General features: G+C 32.6%; 2 protein-coding genes across 3 annotated transcripts; both read right to left on the bottom strand.

Moving 5' to 3' along the window:
* Positions 1-932: 932 nt before the first annotated feature.
* On the bottom strand, positions 933-10,514 carry LOC130649134 (probable serine/threonine-protein kinase DDB_G0275165). Of its 2 annotated transcripts, XM_057455356.1 has the most exons (8): positions 10,154-10,514; positions 9,796-9,995; positions 4,368-4,470; positions 2,890-3,241; positions 2,368-2,386; positions 2,211-2,280; positions 1,670-1,704; positions 933-1,260 (listed from the first exon to the last, which is right to left on the bottom strand). In XM_057455356.1, exons 1-8 carry the CDS (start codon positions 10,407-10,409, stop codon positions 1,081-1,083), a joined length of 1,215 nt encoding a protein of 404 aa, XP_057311339.1. In that variant the 5' UTR covers positions 10,410-10,514; the 3' UTR covers positions 933-1,080. The 2 variants fall into 2 exon arrangements, with proteins under 2 accessions (XP_057311339.1, XP_057311338.1); XM_057455355.1 differs by lacking the exons at positions 4,368-4,470; positions 9,796-9,995; positions 10,154-10,514 and having other exon boundaries at positions 2,890-4,359.
* Positions 10,515-13,738: 3,224 nt separating this feature from the next.
* On the bottom strand, positions 13,739-19,430 carry LOC130649357 (uncharacterized). Its single transcript, XM_057455620.1, has 8 exons — positions 19,107-19,430; positions 18,827-19,035; positions 18,163-18,262; positions 17,880-18,078; positions 17,167-17,185; positions 17,006-17,081; positions 15,484-15,518; positions 13,739-14,397 (listed from the first exon to the last, which is right to left on the bottom strand). Exons 1-8 carry the CDS (start codon positions 19,342-19,344, stop codon positions 14,215-14,217), a joined length of 1,059 nt encoding a protein of 352 aa, XP_057311603.1. The 5' UTR covers positions 19,345-19,430; the 3' UTR covers positions 13,739-14,214.
* Between the last annotated feature and the right edge of the window lie 1,487 nt (positions 19,431-20,917).

Below are 20,917 nucleotides of genomic sequence, written 5' to 3'. Positions count from 1 at the left end.
TCACAAAAAAGTTTGTTGATAGTTTTATTAAGAAGGCTGAAAAAGAAACGTTTTAAGCGAAATCCCGTGGAGTTATTCACTCAAAAACATTTAAAATTTATTCTATGTTTCTTATCACAAAATCATTTGTTGTCAGTTTCATTTTAAAGACGCAACACTTTTGACCGAAATTGACAACTATAATAACAACGTTAATTACCTGTGACTTTACTCGTATAACAATTTATAACAAAGCTCCCGTTAAGGTAAATTTAATTTCGCATGCAATAAAATTCCTAACTAATGAAATCACTTTGTTTTATCACATGATTTGTTTTAGCCTAGCATTGCTCTTTTCGTCAAAACATTTTGTTGTTAATTCCATTTAAGCGGGAATAGATAAAACCAATATTAAGGGAATAATAAAAATTAATTACCTGTGACTTTTGTGTAATAAAGTTTTACATCATTACACAAAAGTTTTTATGAGAACAATAAAATAAATTAACCATGACTTTCTTAAAACAAAAATTTTAAATCAATTTGAAAAAGCACACAAAAGACAGAATAAAAATAAAGTTTAGCAAAAGTGACATGTTACCGCAGCTGTTTCTTTAGTAAAAACAATACATCCACTTTGCCTGTCGCAGAGACACGGAACTGGCGTATTATTATATAGATAAATATTATAAATCAGTCAAAAAGTGAGTTGACCAGGGCCAAGCAGAAATCTAATTTTTTAATTAATTTAAAGCGAAGCAAGTAGCTAATTTGTTTACAGAAATATGAACAAGGAAATGTAAATAAGATTTTTAATTTATATTTAGAAAGTTTATGGATAGAATCTGTTTTTAGTCAGAGTCTTTTGGTGTAGTGTGAGATATCTTTTCTACGGGATGAAAATGAGTTTCAACCCGTAGAAAAGATAGAAAAAAAATGAAATGAACAATAAGTAGCTATAATGAGTATCTATCATTTTTAAGATTATATTACAACGTTATGTTCTACGCTTTCAACCATGTCTCTCTCCAGTGACATGTTAATACATTTTTCTTGAGACAAACATTTCTGTTGTTCTTGAAGAAAATGTTTCTGTGTTATCTAATTTTTGTTTATTTTTGCATAAACAGGACGTTTCGATGCAAGATATTCTTCTAACTTTTCTTGAGCATATGTTGCATCATCGTATTCTGGTTCTGTTTCAACGTATACCGGTTTAGGTTGGTCTTTTTGGGGTCGTTCCTTAATTTTCGGAATTTCATAAACGGGTGAATATGTCGCCTATGAAAAGAAATTAAAAAAAGGCTGAAAACTCTCTAGAAAATCGCAAGATTTGATGCAGAAAGAAAGTACACCCTAGCTATTTAAAAGTGATACCATCATGTCTCTGTGAGAATAAATTCTACAAAGCATTCGTTCTTTTATGTCCCTCTACTAGTAAAGTAGCTTGCTAAGCAGGAAGAGTGTTTAAATACAAACTTAAGAATGGTAAAGAATACCAAAAATACATATTTGAAAAGAAAAAAATGTAGTAACTACCATCAGTGTGAGAGATTTCAACGAATCTGATTGAGTTTACAATGGTGGTTTATAATATTTAGAGCTAGACTTAAGTGAAGCCAAAACTTACCTCTGTTATTAATAACTTATTGCAGCTAATTTAGTAACAGATTATTAAAATGCAACTTACTGTTTGGTTTGTTGTATCAGTGCATATCATGCGGTCTAAAAGATTATACACAATGTATATATTACGATGATCATTGTAGTATAATGGCAATAATTTTCGCAAAGCTTTTTTTAGGCGTACAGTTCTTCTTATTATTCAACGACCCGAAAAATTCCAGGCGAGAATTCAATTTAGCAAGCGCCTGGAAATACTTAAATATTACCGTTCAAGTACCGTTCAACAAATTTCAAATGTTTATTTTCTCTCAAGTTGGAGCGTTTTTTTTTTTTCATATATTTTGACTTAAATCTTTAACTCTGTAATGGGGACCTTTCTTCAAATTCTTTAACGTATATCTATAAAATGAGATGATGTGGACTTAAGTGTTTGTAAAATAGGGACCACCAAAATTGTGGAAATAACTAGTAGTGAAAATTTTAAAAACATATTGGAAATTGACTGTATATAAACAAATGTGCAAAGTATAGGAATTATAAAAAAGATTAACGGTCACATTAAAAAAATAGTCTTAGATTTGCTTTGTGTCTACGTTCTTACTTACTTGCAGCGGCTGGAGTGAAACATTCATAACGTGGGTTTTCCATCTCCAATGGTTTTGACTTGTTCTTAGTCTTTAGTGAACATGAAAAGAATGACAAGAATAATTGGATAACGTTACATTAGATAAACTAAAATATGTACTAACAATATTTATTTACCTTTGTTTTTTTATGCCGTCTAAAAAAGAAAAAAATATTTTAGGTTTTAAAGTTCTTGTATCAAAATTAAGACAAAACACAAACAAAAATTATCCCATGTTTTGATCGATCCAATACCCTTGTATATATAAGTGTATTTCTCGAGTTATAACACTACACATCAACTGTTACTTGGATTACGTAGAAAAAGGTGTTGAAAAGATTCTATCAGTTTTTAAATACTAACTTTACTTCTGCTTAACATATTGACTATAATGAATGATATAATTTCTTTAGAATAATTCTTTTTATCTGTTATATAGTACTTATAGCAAACTAGCCGTGATCTCGTATTTTCTAGTTCTTACTTATTTCATGCTATTTTTCTCAATTTAGGCTTAATATTTTTGTTGTTATTTAGTTGAAGCACTGTGTGTGGTTGCACTGGAAACCAAAGAATGGAGCAAAAGTTAAGTCCTCGTGCTAATGTATAGGTTAACGACACTTATATAATTGACTGGATTATGAGTTATTCGGTGTTACCTTGTTATAACTGCAATACCCAATACCACAAGAATGAGAATCAATGCTGCGATTACTATACCAACTAATAATGGTGTGTCAATGGAGGTGCTGTTGTGTTCACCTTGCATTGAAGTTAAGTTTGTTGTTGCTGATACGTCTGTTTTTATGGATGATAATCTACTTGATGTTTTTTGTTTTGGTACTGTTATTGTTGTTGTCGTTGCTTTTTTTGCTGTTGTTGTTGTTGTTGTTGGTGTTGTGGTAGTTGTGGTAGTTGTGGTTGTTGTTGTGGTTGTTATTGTTGTTTTTGTTATTGTTGTTGTTGCTGTTGTTTTTGTTGTTGATTTCTTTGCTGCTTCGTCAATATATACTGAAAATAGACACACACACAGAGAAAATCGTGACAATGTGCGATAGACAGAAAGAGAGAACATTGTGACAACGTGCAATAGACGGAGAGAGAGAACATTGTGACAACGTGAAATGTGCAGAGAGAGAACATTGTGACAACGTGCAATAGACACACAGAGAGAGAACATTGTGACAACGTGCAATAGACACAGAGAGAGAACATTGTGACAACGTGCAATAGACAGAGAGAGAACATTGTGACAATGTGCAATGTGCAGAGAGAGAACATTGTGACAACGTGCAATAGACACAGAGAGAGAGAACATTGTGACAACGTGCAATAGACAGAGAGAGAGAGAACATTGTGATAACGTGCAATGTGCAGAGAGAGAACATTGTGACAACGTGCAATAGACACAGAGAGAGAGAACATTGTGACAACATGCAATAGACACAGAGAGAGAGAACATTGTGACAACGTGCAATAGACAGAGAGAGAGAGAACATTGTGATAACGTGCAATGTGCAGAGAGAGAACATTGTGACAACGTGCAATAGACACAGAAAGAGAGAGAACATTGTGACAACGTGCAATAGACACAGAGAGAGAGAACATTGTGACAACGTGCAATAGACAGAGAGAGAGAGAACATTGTGATAACGTGCAATGTGCAGAGAGAGAACATTGTGACAACGTGCAATAGACACAGAGAGAGAGAACATTGTGACAACATGTAATAGACAGAGAGAGAGAACATTGTGACAACATGTAATAGACAGAGAGAGAGAACATTGTGACAACGTGCAATAGACACACAGAGAGAGAACATTGTGATAACGTGCAATGTGCAGAGAGAGAACATTGTGACAACGTGCAATAGACAGAGAGAGAACATTGTGACAACGTGCAATAGACAGAGAGAGAGAACATTGTGGCAAGGTGCGATAGACAGAGAGATAACATTGGGACAACATGCAATAGACAGAGAGAGAGAGAACATTGTGACAACATGCAATAGACAGAGGGAGAGAACATTGTGACAACGTGCAATAGGATTTTAAATGTTAGGAATCAAAGAAGGAATCGTCACCTTCCATACATCTTTCAGAATCAGTTCAATCAGTAAATTTATTTTAGACAGTACCTTCTCCGTTAAATTTTGCAACAACACATATTCCATTGCACACGTTGTTAAGCCTAAACAAATAACCAGCATATTTGTTCTTGTTCCAGTTTTTGATTTGTATCTATTTTAGAAAATATGAAAATTAATATTTAATAATAATTAATAATAATTTTATGTCACATTAACCTAGCTCTATAGAAAGTTCTTTTAATTCTTGTAAAATCTCACGAAAAGTAAAGCATGCCTCTATTTGCACAACGTCTGTCTAGCTGTTAGACGGTTAATTAAACAAATCAAAAATGAAAATGATATTGTCGGTCCAAAGCCCTTGAAACATTAGTCAGTAATTAAAAATAACTAGTCGTTAGCCCGTGAAAAAATCCACGGGTTTGCCCGTCCTTTTTATACCCCATTACGTGCGTCTCGCTACCTGCGCAGCTAAGGTACCATTTTGCGTCACAGACAGACGGACGGAGGGACGGACAGAAGTATACGGGTATTATAATATAGATTATATTTGGCTTCGATCGATCAAAGAACTCGTGGGTTTATTAATAGTAATAGTAATATCACAATTTAATTACCAGCGCTCTGGAACGTTATAACTGATAGCTATTTTCAACAGGTTTATACGGGAAATCCGCTACGCTGATTGGCTAAAAAGCCTTCACTACGGGTTTTATACAGCACGGTATAGCTTTTACCTCATAGCAACCAAAATGGTTACTATAAATGTAAACAAATAACTTCTCTTACAGTAAATCCACAACCTCGCATCACACCACCAGGAATACAGCAAGGAATGTTGATAATTTTTAATCCACTGTGTTTTTAATATCAACATTTATCGCAACAGTGAGAATCAAGCAAAACGACGTCGAATTTGAGTAATAGAATAGTCTTCTGACGAAAAAGGAAACTTTGGTTCAAAAAACGTTTAGGGTGGTTACTATATAATAAGTTATAATGGAAAGGACTGTCTTTTCGATATAAATATATTTTGACGCTCAACGATAAACGAAATAGCTGAATAGCGAGCACTCCTACAAGCGCCTTTTCGGTCGCGTATGTTTCGCAAGGGTCACGTGCATGGATGGTAGCAGCGACAATTATGGAGCTTGACTCGTCCTCCAAGGACAAAAGTCTTGCGACAAAAAGGCTATAAGAGGGCGAAGCCGTCAGTTTCTCAGCAGAATAACTGAAGAGCAGAATATTGATTTGGGAAGCGGGAGGTACCAGCATTAGGTCGTACTAATACCAGAAGCGATAGAAGAAGTATGGGTGTTTTGGTCTTGAGAAATCTTCATTCTCCTGGTTTCCGAAGTTAAATTGCAAAAAACTTGTTTAAAGATTATTTTATGGACATTCTTTACTTGTGGATTGACAAAAGGTGTACGCCAGCAATATTTCGACCTGAAAAGAACCAAACACCTAAGACCTTAAGTCTAATTGATGACGAGTCTAATTAATGACGAGTTCACTTTGGAGGGTGCGTCGTTAAGACAGCTTTCTGAACGCTTGTGGAACACCACATTTAACATTCAGAACTGTCATATATTGTCTTAGGACGCCCTAAAGTATCATCTAGCAATTGGAAAGAATTAAATATCGACGGGGGAGGGGGAGTAGAAAAGCTGTCTAAAAATGCAAAAATGGTTGCTATGGGCGTTGCTATGCAGTTATAATTGCGGTTGGTTGAAAAAAGTGCCGGATTCCGCAATAAAAACTGAAATTTGTCATAAACACAACTTACCACGGTATCCAAAGATAAATTTGCTGTCTGAAAACAGGTTAAACAAAATTATTGAAATTTATTTATTTACATTTATTTCCATAGTAACAACCTTAAAAAATCTATATATGGATAGTCGAATGTTTCGGTTGTTTGTGTACATATATTTTGAAAAATTGATACAATGAAATTCAAATCGAACGTTTTCTTTATCAAAACCTGTTTCTTTTTATCCTCATTACAAGTAAATCTTTAGAAAATAATCCTGGTTTTTACAAGCTCAAACATAATAACTATCAGTTAATAAAAACCATACTTTTGACCTCGGGCTGGTGATATTTCTCGGCATAGATAGATAAAGCAGTTTATATTGTCTTAAATATTCATCTTTAGTGTCGATGGATGGTTGCAACTTGGAGGAAAATAACATAATTTTGTGTGTGTCTATTCTGAATTTTTATCTTTTAACTGTTTCTAACTGTTTTACTATTTTACTTTTAGCCTGAAGATGATATAAGTATATCAAAAAATATCACAAATATAGGACGTCGTTGTTAGCTTGACCTGTCGTCAACGCTACAATGTTTTTGCCTTGACTTTAATTACCTTTATTTTACCGAGACTTCCCCAACATGATTTATTTAACGATTTTTCTTATAATAATACAGAAGCTTTAAGTAAGAGGATTGAGGCTCAGCGAAAAAATGCAAAGGGATCTTGAGTAATATCGAGGCTAACAAGGCCTAAGGACGAGGTTGTCGCAGGAAAAAAACTTTGCTTTACTAAAATCACCGCGGAATATTAATTTTTACCTTTCACGGTCAAACCTTTTAAGAAGTTTTCGCGGAAAAAACTTTTGCGTTTTACGAATGTCAGCGTATAAACATAAAAAATTAAATCAATTAAGTAAACTACCGTGTTGAATGTTAAACTTTCTTTCTTTAAGGTATTTTTGAGTCTGAAATAGGCAACCTGTGTGTAAATTTTTTGAAAAATAATCCCTTGAATGTGAAAGAAGAAAGATTTCTAACGCTTAAATATCTTATTAATACCTTGTTTCGTGAAGAGTTTCCGACTGCAAAAATAAACCTCTTAATTGCAAAAATATTTTCCGCACAATGTCCCTTTTTTATACGACTTGTAAAACTTTCCCTGGATTTAAAAACTGCGTTATACCTCTCAGAAGACTGCGAGCATACATATCATGTCTCTGAGAGCTACCCGGTAAACTGCTCGATATACTTTTATGAAGGACATTTTTATTTTTAAAAATTTTTATTTTAAAACAGATCCATCAGAAAACGCAATGTTAAAAATCTAGAAGTTGCAAGATTTAAAACAACTACGTTTGCGCTCTTTGGGGCCAAAAATTTGGAACGATTCACCGTTTCGTATCAAAATCACTAAAAATTAAATTGATTTTAAGAAAAATATTAAACTCTGGAATGGCAAGGTTTGTCTTTGCAACTTGTATAAAAAATAGTTCCGTGTGAATAAATTTACTTACTACATACGCATTCTCTTTTATAGTCGGTTTTGATTATTTGTTGTATGTATTTATTAAAAACTAATGTATATTATATATCTGACTTTAAACAAATTAAACCAAAAAAAACAAAAATTTTAACGGCAGAAATTTCCGCGGGCAGAATTTTTTGAGTGAGAATAACAAATTTCGCGAAGTTAATTTTCGCGAATTCTCATCTGGAAGAAATTTTATAGAAAAAACTTTCGCCAATTTTCCAAAATCTTCATTTTTGGGAACAAAAACTTTCGCAAATGACAACGGGGAGGCTTATTTTCAATTTTGTGATGACACTTCCTCCGTTAACTAAAAAAGAAAATCAAGAGGAAGAAAAAAAGTGAACTTCAGATCAAGATTCTGGAAATAGGGGTAGAGATACTCGTGAAATGTTTCTGATCGGCAAAAAGAGAAGAGAGTCCAGCAGGAAAATTGTATTGTTATCAAGTAATTCTTGATATAAGAAAACAATCAAATATTATATAGAAAAAATTCAGCAAACCACTGTCTCACTTTTCTCTTCGCTTTTTGTCTTGAAATTTGAAATTTCTGATACAAAGATATTTAAACCCTTCCGTTTATTGATTGTTAGCTGATTTTCCCACACAGAGTCAGGCTTTGGAGCCATTTTTCAAGCTGATTATTTTTTTCGTTGTGATTCTATTCTACCCTTGTCCTCGAAGCCCTTGTTATTTAAGAGTTTTCGGCTTTTAAAACTTTAAAAAAACTTGTCGTAGGCTCATTTAAACTTGATCAAACTTGACACACTTATAGTATGTCACAAAACGAACAATATGGCGTCTATCTATCTATCTATCTATCTATCTATCTATCTATCTATCTATCTATCTATCTATCTATCTATCTATCTATCTATCTATCTATCTATCTATCTATCTATCTATCTATCTATCTATCTATCTATCTATCTATCTATCTATCTATCTATCTATCTATCTATCTATCTATCTATCTATCTATCTATCTATCTATTTATCTATCTATCTATCTATCTATCTATCTATCTATCTATCTATCTATCTATCTATCTATCTATCTATCTATCTATCTATCTATCTATCTATCTATCTATCTATCTATCTATCTATCTATCTATCTATCTATCTATCTATCTATCTATCTATCTATCTATCTATCTATCTATCTATCTATCTATCTATCTATCTATCTATCTATCTATCTATCTATCTATCTATCTATCTATCTATCTATCTATCTATCTATCTATCTATCTATCTATCTATCTATCTATCTATCTATCTATCTATCTATCTATCTATCTATCTATCTATCTATCTATCTATCTATCTATCTATCTATCTATCTATCTATCTATCTATCTATCTATCTATCTATCTATCTATCTATCTATCTATCTATCTATCTATCTATCTATCTATCTATCTATCTATCTATCTATCTATCTATCTATCTATCTATCTATCTATCTATCTATCTATCTATCTATCTATCTATCTATCTATCTATCTATCTATCTATCTATCTATCTATCTATCTATCTATCTATCTATCTATCTATCTATCTATCTATCTATCTATCTATCTATCTATCTATCTATCTATCTATCTATCTATCTATCTATCTATCTATCTATCTATCTATCTATCTATCTATCTATCTATCTATCTATCTATCTATCTATCTATCTATCTATCTATCTATCTATCTATCTATCTATCTATCTATCTATCTATCTATCTATCTATCTATCTATCTATCTATCTATCTATCTATCTATCTATCTATCTATCTATCTATCTATCTATCTATCGGAAAGAAAAAACCGCCCGGTCATAATATGTTCGAAAAACCCGGACCGAATTGGGTTAAAATTCTGGTCCTGAAACCTCGTGGAACAAGTAGATTATTTGGCGGTCGTCGAAGCTTGAGTTAAGTAAGCAACTTTTCAGGCAAAATAAAGTTGTGTTCTCAGGTTTCGATATATTATCTATATCTGCAAAGCTCAACTTATTTTTGGTGGAGAGGCAACTTTGAAGTTGTTGGTAATTTTTGTGACGATAAAAAGAATCCTCTCATTCAACTGTTGTTTTCTTGATCATATTTACATATATTCTTGGAACCACTCAACATTGCAACATAAATGAAACTAATGAGTCACTACAACCAAAAAAATAAGAAATTTACTAACGTGTGGGTGACGTTGTGGGCGATAATACCAAGTAACAGGAATAACTTCCTTTTTTGGATATATTAAATCAATTCCAGATCTAGTTGACCGCAAACAGTTTTGCAATTTCTTTGGTTCATCTTTTAAGAAGAAAGTCTCTTGAACCATAGAAATTTTGGTTTTAGATGTATAGTATCCAAAAATTGTGCATCTTGACGAATCTAAACGGACGTACTGCAACATTTAAACCATAGATGACTTAATAGTTCCGCCCAATGTAACCACTACATGATCAGCTTTGTTACATTTTAAATGTTACATTTAAAAGAAAACTCTTGTTTTACGAAAATACAAAATGTCATGTCGTAACAATACTTACCGAATAATTTTAATATGTCACTTCGTTTTTTACATTTAACTTTTCCCTTCTCAACAACTGCTGTTTCATATCCACTTTTACATTTGCAATAACCGTAACCGTAACCGTAACCCCATTTCCATTGTGTATTCTCACGTTCTAGACATTCATCGCGACTAATATCTGCTATGATGTCTCCACGGAAATTCCTTTCAATGTATAACACTTCAACACATGTGACAGTTAGCAAAACACCAAATATGCGGTTGTAAAACATTTTATAGTATTTTTTGTCGTAAGAAACACAAGCCACAAACCAAGAAAATAAACAAACTGAAAGTATCACAGCTTAATATTTAGCCAATAACTTTTATGATAAATTTTTTATGAACTTTCAATATTAAAATAAACTGATAAGTTAGCTGATAAGAAATCTTTTGACATCAATAGTTATCGGCTTAAAGAATTGTAAGAGTGATAATAATACTTTAAATAATAAAGAGTATGACATCATTATTATGTTGTTTCTTTATATACTGTCATGAACAAATGCTAAGAACCAAAGTTAAAAAATAAATAAAAATGCCGTACAAACCTTTCCATACACCTCTTGTCGATGGAGTTAATTGTTAAATTACAGCAATTGGGTAGAGGAAGGGAGGGTAGATGTTACGCTTTTATAAATAAGAGAGTAGGTGTGAACACTCGGAAAATAACAGAACAGAATTCAATTTTAATTTCCTTAAATTATGATCTGCTGCAATTGAAGACAGAAAAAAATCACTTATAATATCGACTTTGTCTTTAGACTTTCATTTTAACATTTTCTCATTTTTTTTAAACCAAAGACTGGAAAAAGTTCTTAGAATGAGGTTTATTTTTAACAATAAAATAATTATTTAGACTTTATTTAGAAATCTGTCGTTCTTTCGTTCGTTCATTTACAAGAATTGTTCATTTTCACTCTCCAATGATGTAATTGTTAGGAATCAATACCGTGTAAATTATATTCCGCTTAAAAAAACAATCAAAGTATTTTTTTTTCTTTTCAGGTATAGATCACTGCTGATGACACATTTGGCCGGATAATAGTGTAAATAATTTGGCGTAAAAGTTTTGGGTCAAAAATTTTAAATAAGGGAAGATATTGAGACATGTTTGTTGAGCAAAAAATCTCTATCTATTTTTCATTATTTGTTTACAATCTTAAAATTTTTTCGGCATCTTACAAGTAAGTAGATGCTGGAAATTTGAAGTATATAAAAATTACTCAACAATACCAGAGTATTTTTCGTCGTCTTCTCTCATATCAAAAAGACAAAAAACCATGGGGATAAGGGTGATTGAATACTTTCATTTCTTTAATTTAACGCCAACGTAAAAGTAATTATTTGCATGGGTCGCGCTAATAATTAGAGGAAATAAATTATTCCATTTTCACAATTTTTATTTCGCGATAAAAATTAGAGGAAAATTCGACCTTGTCGCACTAAATGAAAGAAAAACAAAGAATAGTGAAAAGAGGTTCGCGTTAAAAATTAAAGGACATTAAATTAAGTAAATTTCGAAAAAAAGAGTATTGATTACGTTACGGACGTTAAGGACACGATAAATTAGGAAAATTACGGTAGTCAATGTATGCACACTTAGATGAGTTTCAAGCTAATAATTTTAATCTGAAGTTATGTTGCTGGACTTTAATGAAATTGGGTATCAGGGTGTATGACCATGGCTAAATAGTAAGTTAACCAGGTAATATGGGCTATACTTGCACAATCCCATATAAAAAGGGAAAATTGCGTACGGACCTGACCTGTTTTGGACCCGTTGTGTACAATCCCTCCAGATGTTTGGTTTAACAGCTGATGTTTTGACTGCCAGGTAATAGCTGCTCTGCCGGTTCCGTAATACCTGTTCTGCGAATTTCTGTTTGTGACATTAACGATTATGATGTTAGCGCTCAGTCGGTCGTATTGGGCGTCACAGTCAAAAATATATTAATTTAAGCTAACTTTATTACGTCTCCTGCAAATCCGCAACACATTGTTTGTCCTTCAAACGTTGTAATAAAATTGCATGTCAAGAAAATCCGACATTAGATTTGTTTTCCTAAAGAGGTCAAAAATAGTGAACCCTACTTTGAACAACCGAGACTCTTTTATATGCAAAATAATTTTGCTTCGATCATTAAAGTATAATAAAAAGACACACAACACTTTGGTTCGTTCAAGCAAATAAGTATCCGAGATTTCGTTGTTTCGATTATAACTTCGATCAATCATGATGGCTGAAATCTCTAAAAATCGAAGTAACAACTCGATATTTTGCGTACATGTTTGCATAATTTTAGACAAGGAATAAAAAAGGTAGAACAGTAATCATGTCGAATAGTTGTGAGTTGCAAATGAGTGTGGTCTCACGAAAGAGGATCTTGTTTATTAGATGAGTTTTCGAAAGATGACAAGATACAGATATCTGACCACATTTTTATTGCCTTGTGGTCCTTTTTTACAGGCGCGTAAACACCCCTATCGAGAAGGATTATTTTATGACTATCCTGCAAATTTGAAGATCTAAAGTTACTAGAACTAAAAATAAAAGTAAACGCCGTATTTCCCGACTTCCTTGATCACACATTCCCGGTTAAGAAGCGGGCCATCCCTAAGTAATCGTTTTCAGTCGTGGGTAAAAAGACGGCCTTGTTTTCTATGAGCACTGCGGCGGAGTTTGTTAAATTACTTTTGAATTCGAAAAATTAGAGGTAAACAAAAAACAACCATTAGGAATCGTAGGCATATCTCTTTTCTTATGGCCATAAATATGATAATTAATGTTTCTCCTGCGCTTTTTCATTTATTAAGATGAATGTCCAGGTTTATTGCATAATTTTTGGCAAACTTCAAACGGGGAGTGCCTGAAGTGATAAATAATATGAAAGGGTAAAAAGGGAAATTCCGAAAACAAAATGTACAGACAATACCTTCTCCCTAAGAAAGCAACTATCTGTTTGAACAAAAAAGCACTATAAAAATTTAAAGCAAAAGCGAAGCGAAGATGTCTTCGAAAACAACGTCAAGTGGCAGCTAGGTGTTGCAAAGAAGCCTGACTTGAGTAAGTTAAAACGTTTAATTTATTTAAAATAAAACAGAAACTTTGATCGATTTATCATAGTTGGAACTTTGTTGATATATATACAAAAAGCATTAGGATGGAAATGGAGCTACACATGTTGCTTAAATTTTGGGTGATCTAGCAAGCACGTGGTCGATTTTGCCGTGCGTTTATGATTGTGTGAATCGTGAAATGAGAAACTAGGGTAAGTGTGCTATTTCAGTAAAACATTTAAACATGTTCGGATTTTCAGTTTTCAATAAAGTTTTCAGGATAATGTTTTTTTATCTATATCTTATTTTTATCTATATAAGTTTTACAATAAAATAGAAACCTCAAAAAAATTTTGATTAGGCGCCTTCAACCCTATTAAGAATGGGCCTTTTTGATATACTGCTAAACCTGGTACATGTTATGGTACATCTTATGAAAAATAAAGGCACTTACAGAGGGAAATAGAGATGTATCAAAGAAGGAATAAAAACACGTTTGCCATTTCTGTGTAAATATATATCTTCGCGAGTTCGACTATGCAACACATAACGACTCGTCTTCGGTATTCCTCCTCTCAATAGAAAGAGCAATATATACACGTAGAAAATACATATACGTTGCTAAATACGCCAGTGAATCTAAGCTGAATACGATATCTATGCTGAATACGATGTCCTGGCACGACGAACCTAGCAAAAATGAAAGCACGGGAGCAAGCAAATGCGGGCCAGAGGTAGTTGGACTAGAAAAATCTCATTATTTAGAAGAACAACAAACTGTTTTGGGCAGATTTAAAAGCGTATTTTAATAACTGATAACATCAACTTTTCTATGCAATGATGTCTTTTCACGTTTTTATAACTTGTTTTGTTAAAGAAAAGAAAAAAGGAAAGAAAGTTACAAAACCTTCTCCTAAACTTTTTATAATTCTTTATTTAATAAATACTTTGCTTTAATTCAAGGCAAATGTTTCTGTGTTATCTATTTTTGTTTATTTTTGCATAAACAGGACGTTTTGCTGCAAGATATTCTTCTAACTTTTCTTGAGCATATATTGTATCATCGTATTCTGGTTCTGTTTCAAAGTATACCGGTTCAGGTTGGTCTTTTTGGGGTCGTTCTTTAGTTTTCGGAATGTCATACATTGGTGAATATGTCGCCTATGAGAGAGAAACGCTTGAAATTTGAAAGTGCTACATTAGTAATACTAACATTGTAAATTCGAAGTGAAAGACTGCTTAAATCTACAAATTTTTTTTTATCATCAATTAAAAAACTATTTACATTTAACTATAAGATATTTCACATTTCACATTTTTTATTGTTATTTTATAAGAATGCAGCTTCTAACAAAGGGAAACTTGGACCCTTGAACAGTTTACAAGAATTAGATTTGTTTAGTTTCTAACCAAGAAAAATCTTTTAATATATCAAGTTTAAATACTGCAATTGTAGACTAGTTAAGCAAATTTAAATGCTGAAACATTTCGATTCTTTCTTGAAAAAATTTCTGTTGTAATAAAATAAATTTTCACGATAATCAAATTCTGGGCTTTTCGCGAAATGTTGCGTTTGCCATTGCCACCGTTTGCGAAAATATGATATTCTTAATATTTTGTCTCTTCAATCACGAAATTGAATTTTTCAAAACCTTGGTTTTACCAAAAGCTAGGGTAATAAGTTATTGTATTTACGTAAATAAATAAATATTTTGCCTCGCTCGCACTTTGTTCAAATATCTTAACCATTATTGTGCCATTGTGTCACTTGCAGAAGTCGAGAATCGTCAGACTTCGTACCAGGTTTCTGAGAAACTTTATGTAAAGGACAAAGATGATAATTCTTCCAATGAATCTGATTAGGACATAGAAATTAATGTTGATGAAGGACGAAATACCTTACAACTAATTGATAGAAACGTAAAATTGTGCTCAAATAAGAACATTGAACGTGCAAATTATGTCTTTTTAAATCTTATTAATTTTCCATTTGCGAAAATAAATTAACGCGAAATTAGTCGAAACATTCCGACTTAGAACTTACGTTCTCCCGAAATCTTAATAATTGCACAATATCGAATCACAAAATCCCGAAACTTATTTATCACGAAAATTAATCATCGTGAACGTTTCTTAGGTTGGATGAAATGTAAGTATGTAACAAAAACATAAAAAAAACTACAACCAGATAGTTTGTCTCATGGTTATAATAAGATAAATCGAGAAAAAAGTTATTAAGAAACCTACCGTCTGATGTATCGTGTCGCTGGATATCAAGCTCTCTAAGAAATAACGTACATTGTATGTATGACTAACACCCGACGTTAAACGTCAAATTGGGCCGTTTTGGTACAGTTATATGGTGCGTTGCAAATTCAGTGGACTGCTTACAACTTGATAAAGTATTTAAGATGTTATGTTTTTTAAAATCAGTACGTAGGGAAATGAGTCAGCAAAAGGTGATTAAATTATGTGGAAGTGAGAAAATATTACTAGTTACTTTTTGCTGACTTTTTTTTGCCTACCATTTTGTTACCAATAAGGTCAGTTTTCGCAACGTCTGCGTGAATGTTAACGACATTAAATGGTGAATAACACAGGGTTACGTCTTACTACATGTAAACCATGCTGCCCGTACGTGTGGAGTCCTTACAGAAATGTGCCGTTTCAGGTGTAATATTATTGTTAAAAGAAACGTTTTCCCCCCTCGGTTTAAATAAAACCACAGGCAATATCCATTTGTTGCCCTAAACCAGCTAAAACATTTATATATTTTTTTTGAAATGAAAACACATTCCACAGCCTGTTGTCACGTCACCAAATAGCATTTTTATTTTTCAGAATAAAAAAATGTTCGTTTAGTTTACATCCTGTCGTTAAAAATTTGTGAAGAAAAATAAACCCTGAGTTGTGCGCGGAATGCCTTTAATTTAATCATTAAACTTTTTCAAATAGCTTTTCCGAAAGTTACAGAAAAAGGAACTTAGATTTATAGATATGTAGATAATGTTGAATATCATCAATTGGAGTTTTAGCTAGAGGTAGCCAGGTAGCCTTAACTCTAGTTTAACTTAGCAAAAATTAAAGTGATGAAGATAACACAAAAACACACAAAGAAGTGATAATAATAAGGATAGCTAGAATAAAAACCTTGACAGCGTAAATGTAGCTAACTAGCTGGAGTACTCCTCACCACGATGTGCGTTTATGGCTAACAACTTTATTAAATAATATATTTTATGCCTACATACAAAATTAAAATACGAAGTAAAGAGAATAAAGAAATCAACAACAATACTCCAGAAACATGCAAGTCCTCGTTCAAAATGATGGCGTGTCATTGGCTAACATTTAACCGCCGCGACAACAAAGATATAACAAAGCACAAAAAGGTTTAAAGCCGTCGATAGAACAAAATATATTTCGCAGGCTTCTCATTGGTTTATTCATACGCACTGCGAAAGGTTTTTAGAATTTGATGAAAAACGCCGCAAGACGCCATTTTATTTTTAAAGATGGAAGAAGGGGGCAGGGGGTGCGTTTAGAGAACGTGACCGAATTTTGCTTTACTAACCCCCTGTTTTTCCACTTTTTCTGATCATTATCGTTTTTGCCCTGACGGACACACAACGCATATACAGGCTAGTTTTTGATAATATTTTTAAACATAAAAAAAATGAAAGCTTTAATTTTAGGACAATTTTTTACGGTTATCTACTTTTAGAGGACTTTGCCAGCTAAATTTCTTTGCTTACATGCTCTTACTTACTTGCAGCTGTTGATATGACATAATCATATTCTGGATTTCCCATCACTGATGGCTGTGGATTTTTTTTCTCCTTGATCTAGAATGACAAAAATGGAAGAGAGTAGTTGCTAAAAAGGAGGCACAGAAATAACAGAAATTTAAGAAACGATGTGATATTTTACCTTTGGTCTTTTGCATTGTCTAAAATGTAAAAAACAAAATAACTAACAAGGGAATTATTTTGATGTTCTTTAGTGAAACATGTTGTACTTTAGGAAAAGAGTGACAACGCTTAGAGCGACCACAACTTATGCATATTTATGGGTTTTACTTTCGTGTAAATCTATTTTAACTTAGCTTGCTAGACCCAAGGCCCTATCTTTTAATTCTCCTACCTGAAAGTTCCGCAGGGCTCGGGGTGGTAGAGAACCTTTTTTTAAAATACCTTACCAGAACAAATGAAATATTTTTAAAATCCACTTTGCTTTAGCTTTTTAATAATACCAATCTATCTGCGTTTCCCTCTTGTAGAACACTTTCGTACTAACATAAATTTGATTTTAACTGCGAGAAGGCTTGGGTTAACCCAAGGACGGCCTGAAACAATTGCCAATTGGGTCCTTATGGTAGCGTGTTATTCAAGATTTGATATAAATAAGGTAAACTGCAATGTGGCACAAAACTACGTGAAACAGTTTTATATAACCCATATTACTTTAGATTTCGAGGTACCTATCCTTGAGTGTGGTTAGTATTACACATTGTGGGAAAAGGTACAAGCATTAGAGTATTTTATGAGGTCTATATGACAATACTTTGATGTTATTGCATTACACATTATAAAGCTTATTATTCAAATGATTTGGGCATTCCTTTCAAGTTGTTATTAACTTACCTTATGGCAAATAGGATGCTTAATACCACAAGAATGAGAATCAATGCTGCGATTACTATACCAACTAATAATGGTATATCAATGGAGCTGCTGTTGTGTTTGTCAGTCACAAAAGTTGAATTTTTTGTTGTTTTTAGCGCTGTTGTTGTTGTTGTTGTTGTTGTTGTTGTTTTTGTTGTTGTCTTTGTGTTAATAAGTACTACAAAATGAAATAAAAATGAGAAAACACGAATAGGTTTTTACTTTTTAGTTAAGGTTAGAAAGAGAATTTTCAAACAAATACCTGTTTCATTAAATTTCGCAACAATGCATATTTCATTACACACACCATTAATTCTGAACAAGTAACCAGAATATTTATGGTCGATACTTTTAAATTTCACCTATGGTGGAAGAAAAGCAACAGCATTTGCCACAAACATTTATGGTTTCCAGATACCTGTTGTACTTTCTTCTTCTTTAATTCCTTTACAAAAGTAATGACACTGACGAAGTTAGTAAAATTTTTCAGAATAAATTTTGCGGGATTGGTAATATTTATTAAGAGATGTTAAAGCAGCGATACTATTTTTGCAAGAGAAATACTGCTATACCAGTGAGACACCAAACGGAAATTTTAAAAATTGAATTAAACTAAACGGTTTTACAAAACTGACGGCAAAGCCATGTCTCTTTCCAAGAACTGTAATAGCATGCGAACTGTTGAACAAGATGGAAAGTGAAAAATAATTGATAATACAAATTAATCAGAACTTCACATACACGTCAATACATCTTAGGAACACTCCACTAAAAGACGGGTAAAATAATACTATTATCAGGTTTAGACTTTCTTATACTTTTTGCAGATGGTTCGCCCCTTTTTTTTCCCACCCTCAAGTGTCGTCGGCCGTAACAGAGACTTAAGAAAAGCGTGTTAATCACCAAGGCATTGTAACTTCACTTACATACGGATGAGCGCCCAAAGAATGAAAAGTCCAGTTGATAGAAATGACTTGTTTTTGTGGATATAATAAATCAATTTTGGTACCGTGTCTCTTTGGACAACTTTTTACTTTTCTCTGCCTGTTGTTCAGGAAAAAAACACCATCATAACGAGCAACAACAATCCTGGTTTTATCTGTATTATGTCCAAATATGGTACAGCGTGACGAATCTAAATCGGCATATTGTTACCAATTATAAAAGTGATTTCTAAATAGACGTAATAAAAAAAGTTGTACCTACCAAATAATTTTAAAATTTCACTTCTGTTTTTACATTTCACCTTATTCTCCACAACAATTGCTGTTTCATATCCTGTTTCACATGTACATACTTTCTTTTTCCATTCTGTGTTTTCACTTATCTTACATTCATCTTTACTTATATTTGTAATGACATCTCCGTATAATTTTCTTTCTATGAATAACGTCTCAACACATGTGACAGTTAGCAAAACAACAAATATATGTTGGTGGAACATTTTTACAGTCTTTCTTACTAAAGTAACACAAGAGACAAGCAAAGAGAATAAATAAACTGAAAGTAACTAGCACAGTTTTAATTTTGTGGATAAATTTTTAAACCGTTCTTGAAATGACAGTTTTATGAACTTTCGCTATTAAGATAATTACTATAAGCCGATAACGAAACTTCTGACGATAGCAGAGGTCATAGAACATTGATGCAGAGCATGATATCTTTTAAGACCCTCATTATCTCGTTATATATTGTCATTAAGAAATGTTTTTTTAGAAACAATAAAATACGAAATATCGAAGTCTTTCACAGCCTCTCACACTAAATGTTTCTAGTGTCGACGCTTCCTCGACTAGTACTTATATACTAAGTTATCGTTTACAGATGCTTTCTGATTCCCATATTTACAATTTTCTTTCAAATTGATTATTTTCATTTTACTGTAGGCATGTGGCCATAAAACGCCTGTCAAAGTTCTCTTTTGCCCCAATTAAATGTTGTGTCTGGTTGTCCAAAAAATGTCGCTTTAGTTGGAATATTTGAAACTACATAAATTCAGCAAGAGTAGGGTGCAGTATTAGTAATTGTTTTGACACAGGAAAGGCGTCCCCGATGTCAGCAAGATACAAGATGGTCTAGTGACGAGGTTGGGAAAATTATTATATCTTTATGAATTAAACCGTTTCAGGTTATGAAGAAAAGGTAGGTTTGCCGTTGTCATATTAAATTTCTTTTTAAAATCTTTTGACATGCACGCTTTTTGATTTCTGAAGGCAAAAGTTATTAGATATATTTATCCGATTTCACTAGCCAGGAAACACAACATAATTGTTTTTTGTGCATGTAAACATTGTCGGGAAATCCTTTATTTTTTCATGGTTTAAAGGTGAATGGTCTCATTCGCCTGAACAAACATAATTAAATCCCCTTCCATTTAAGAGGGTGAGTTGTGGCCACACTTGCTTTGTGCTTCTTGGTTGATTTGAATTCGGGATTTGCTCTGTCACATTTGTTTGCGTGTAAGTTTTCGTATGGAAAAAGCAGAATTTAAATATCCTCGAAGAAAGCTTAGTTAATTAGTTTAGTTAATTAATGACTTTATTTCAAAAAAAGGTATTTTTTTCGAATTTACTTAAATTTTTGACTTCTTGGTGCTAAGAAATATAGCTGAGTTTTTGACTTTTTGTAGTGGTGTGTTGTGGAAAACAAAGATGGGCGGTAGCAACAGACAGAAAAGGCAAATAGCTATTAAAGAAAAGATATTTTTTTAAGAAAAATATCAAATTATCATCTGTTGTTACGCTTGTTTAGTGACATTTTTTTCCTCTGTATTTTTATAATAAACCTCTCCTTTTTTCTTTATTTTAGTTGCTATGAGTTTCACATCCATACTTGTGATTTCGTGTATAAGAGTAGTTTGCAGATAAATCAAAAGGTCGTATAATTTTTATTGTACATTTATTAACGTTGAAAGTCAGTATTTACAAATAAAAAAGACACTTGTTTCGTATAAAATAGTGTACAAATAGCGAGGAAGTATATAAAGCGCTATATAATTCCTTGTATGCGCAATGTAT

This window comes from Hydractinia symbiolongicarpus, chromosome 7, assembly GCF_029227915.1.
Source record: "Hydractinia symbiolongicarpus strain clone_291-10 chromosome 7, HSymV2.1, whole genome shotgun sequence".
Taxonomy (NCBI): Eukaryota; Metazoa; Cnidaria; class Hydrozoa; order Anthoathecata; family Hydractiniidae; genus Hydractinia; species Hydractinia symbiolongicarpus.
The sequence above is the reverse complement of the archived record's forward strand: the minus strand, read 5'-3'. Positions and strand labels throughout refer to the sequence as shown.

Bases quoted from the DNA above. Each gene is read 5' to 3' on its own strand.
- LOC130649357 (XM_057455620.1), bottom strand. From the start codon at position 19,344: ATGTTCCACCAACATATATTTGTTGTTTTGCTAACTGTCACATGTGTT. The intron at 18,079-18,162 runs GTATTTGTTTGA...TTCATTTTGTAG, and splicing joins TGCGAAATTTAATGAAACAG to TACTTATTAACACAAAGACA. The intron at 14,398-15,483 runs GTAGGTTTCTTA...TCTCTCTCATAG, and splicing joins GCGACACGATACATCAGACG to GCGACATATTCACCAATGTA.
- LOC130649134 (XM_057455355.1), bottom strand. From the start codon at position 4,223: ATGTTCTCTCTCTCTCTGTCTATTGCATGTTGTCCCAATGTTATCTCT. The intron at 1,705-2,210 runs GTAAGTAAGAAC...ATAATCTTTTAG, and splicing joins TTTCACTCCAGCCGCTGCAA to ACCGCATGATATGCACTGAT. The intron at 1,261-1,669 runs GTAAGTTGCATT...TTCTTTTCATAG, and splicing joins CTGATACAACAAACCAAACA to GCGACATATTCACCCGTTTA.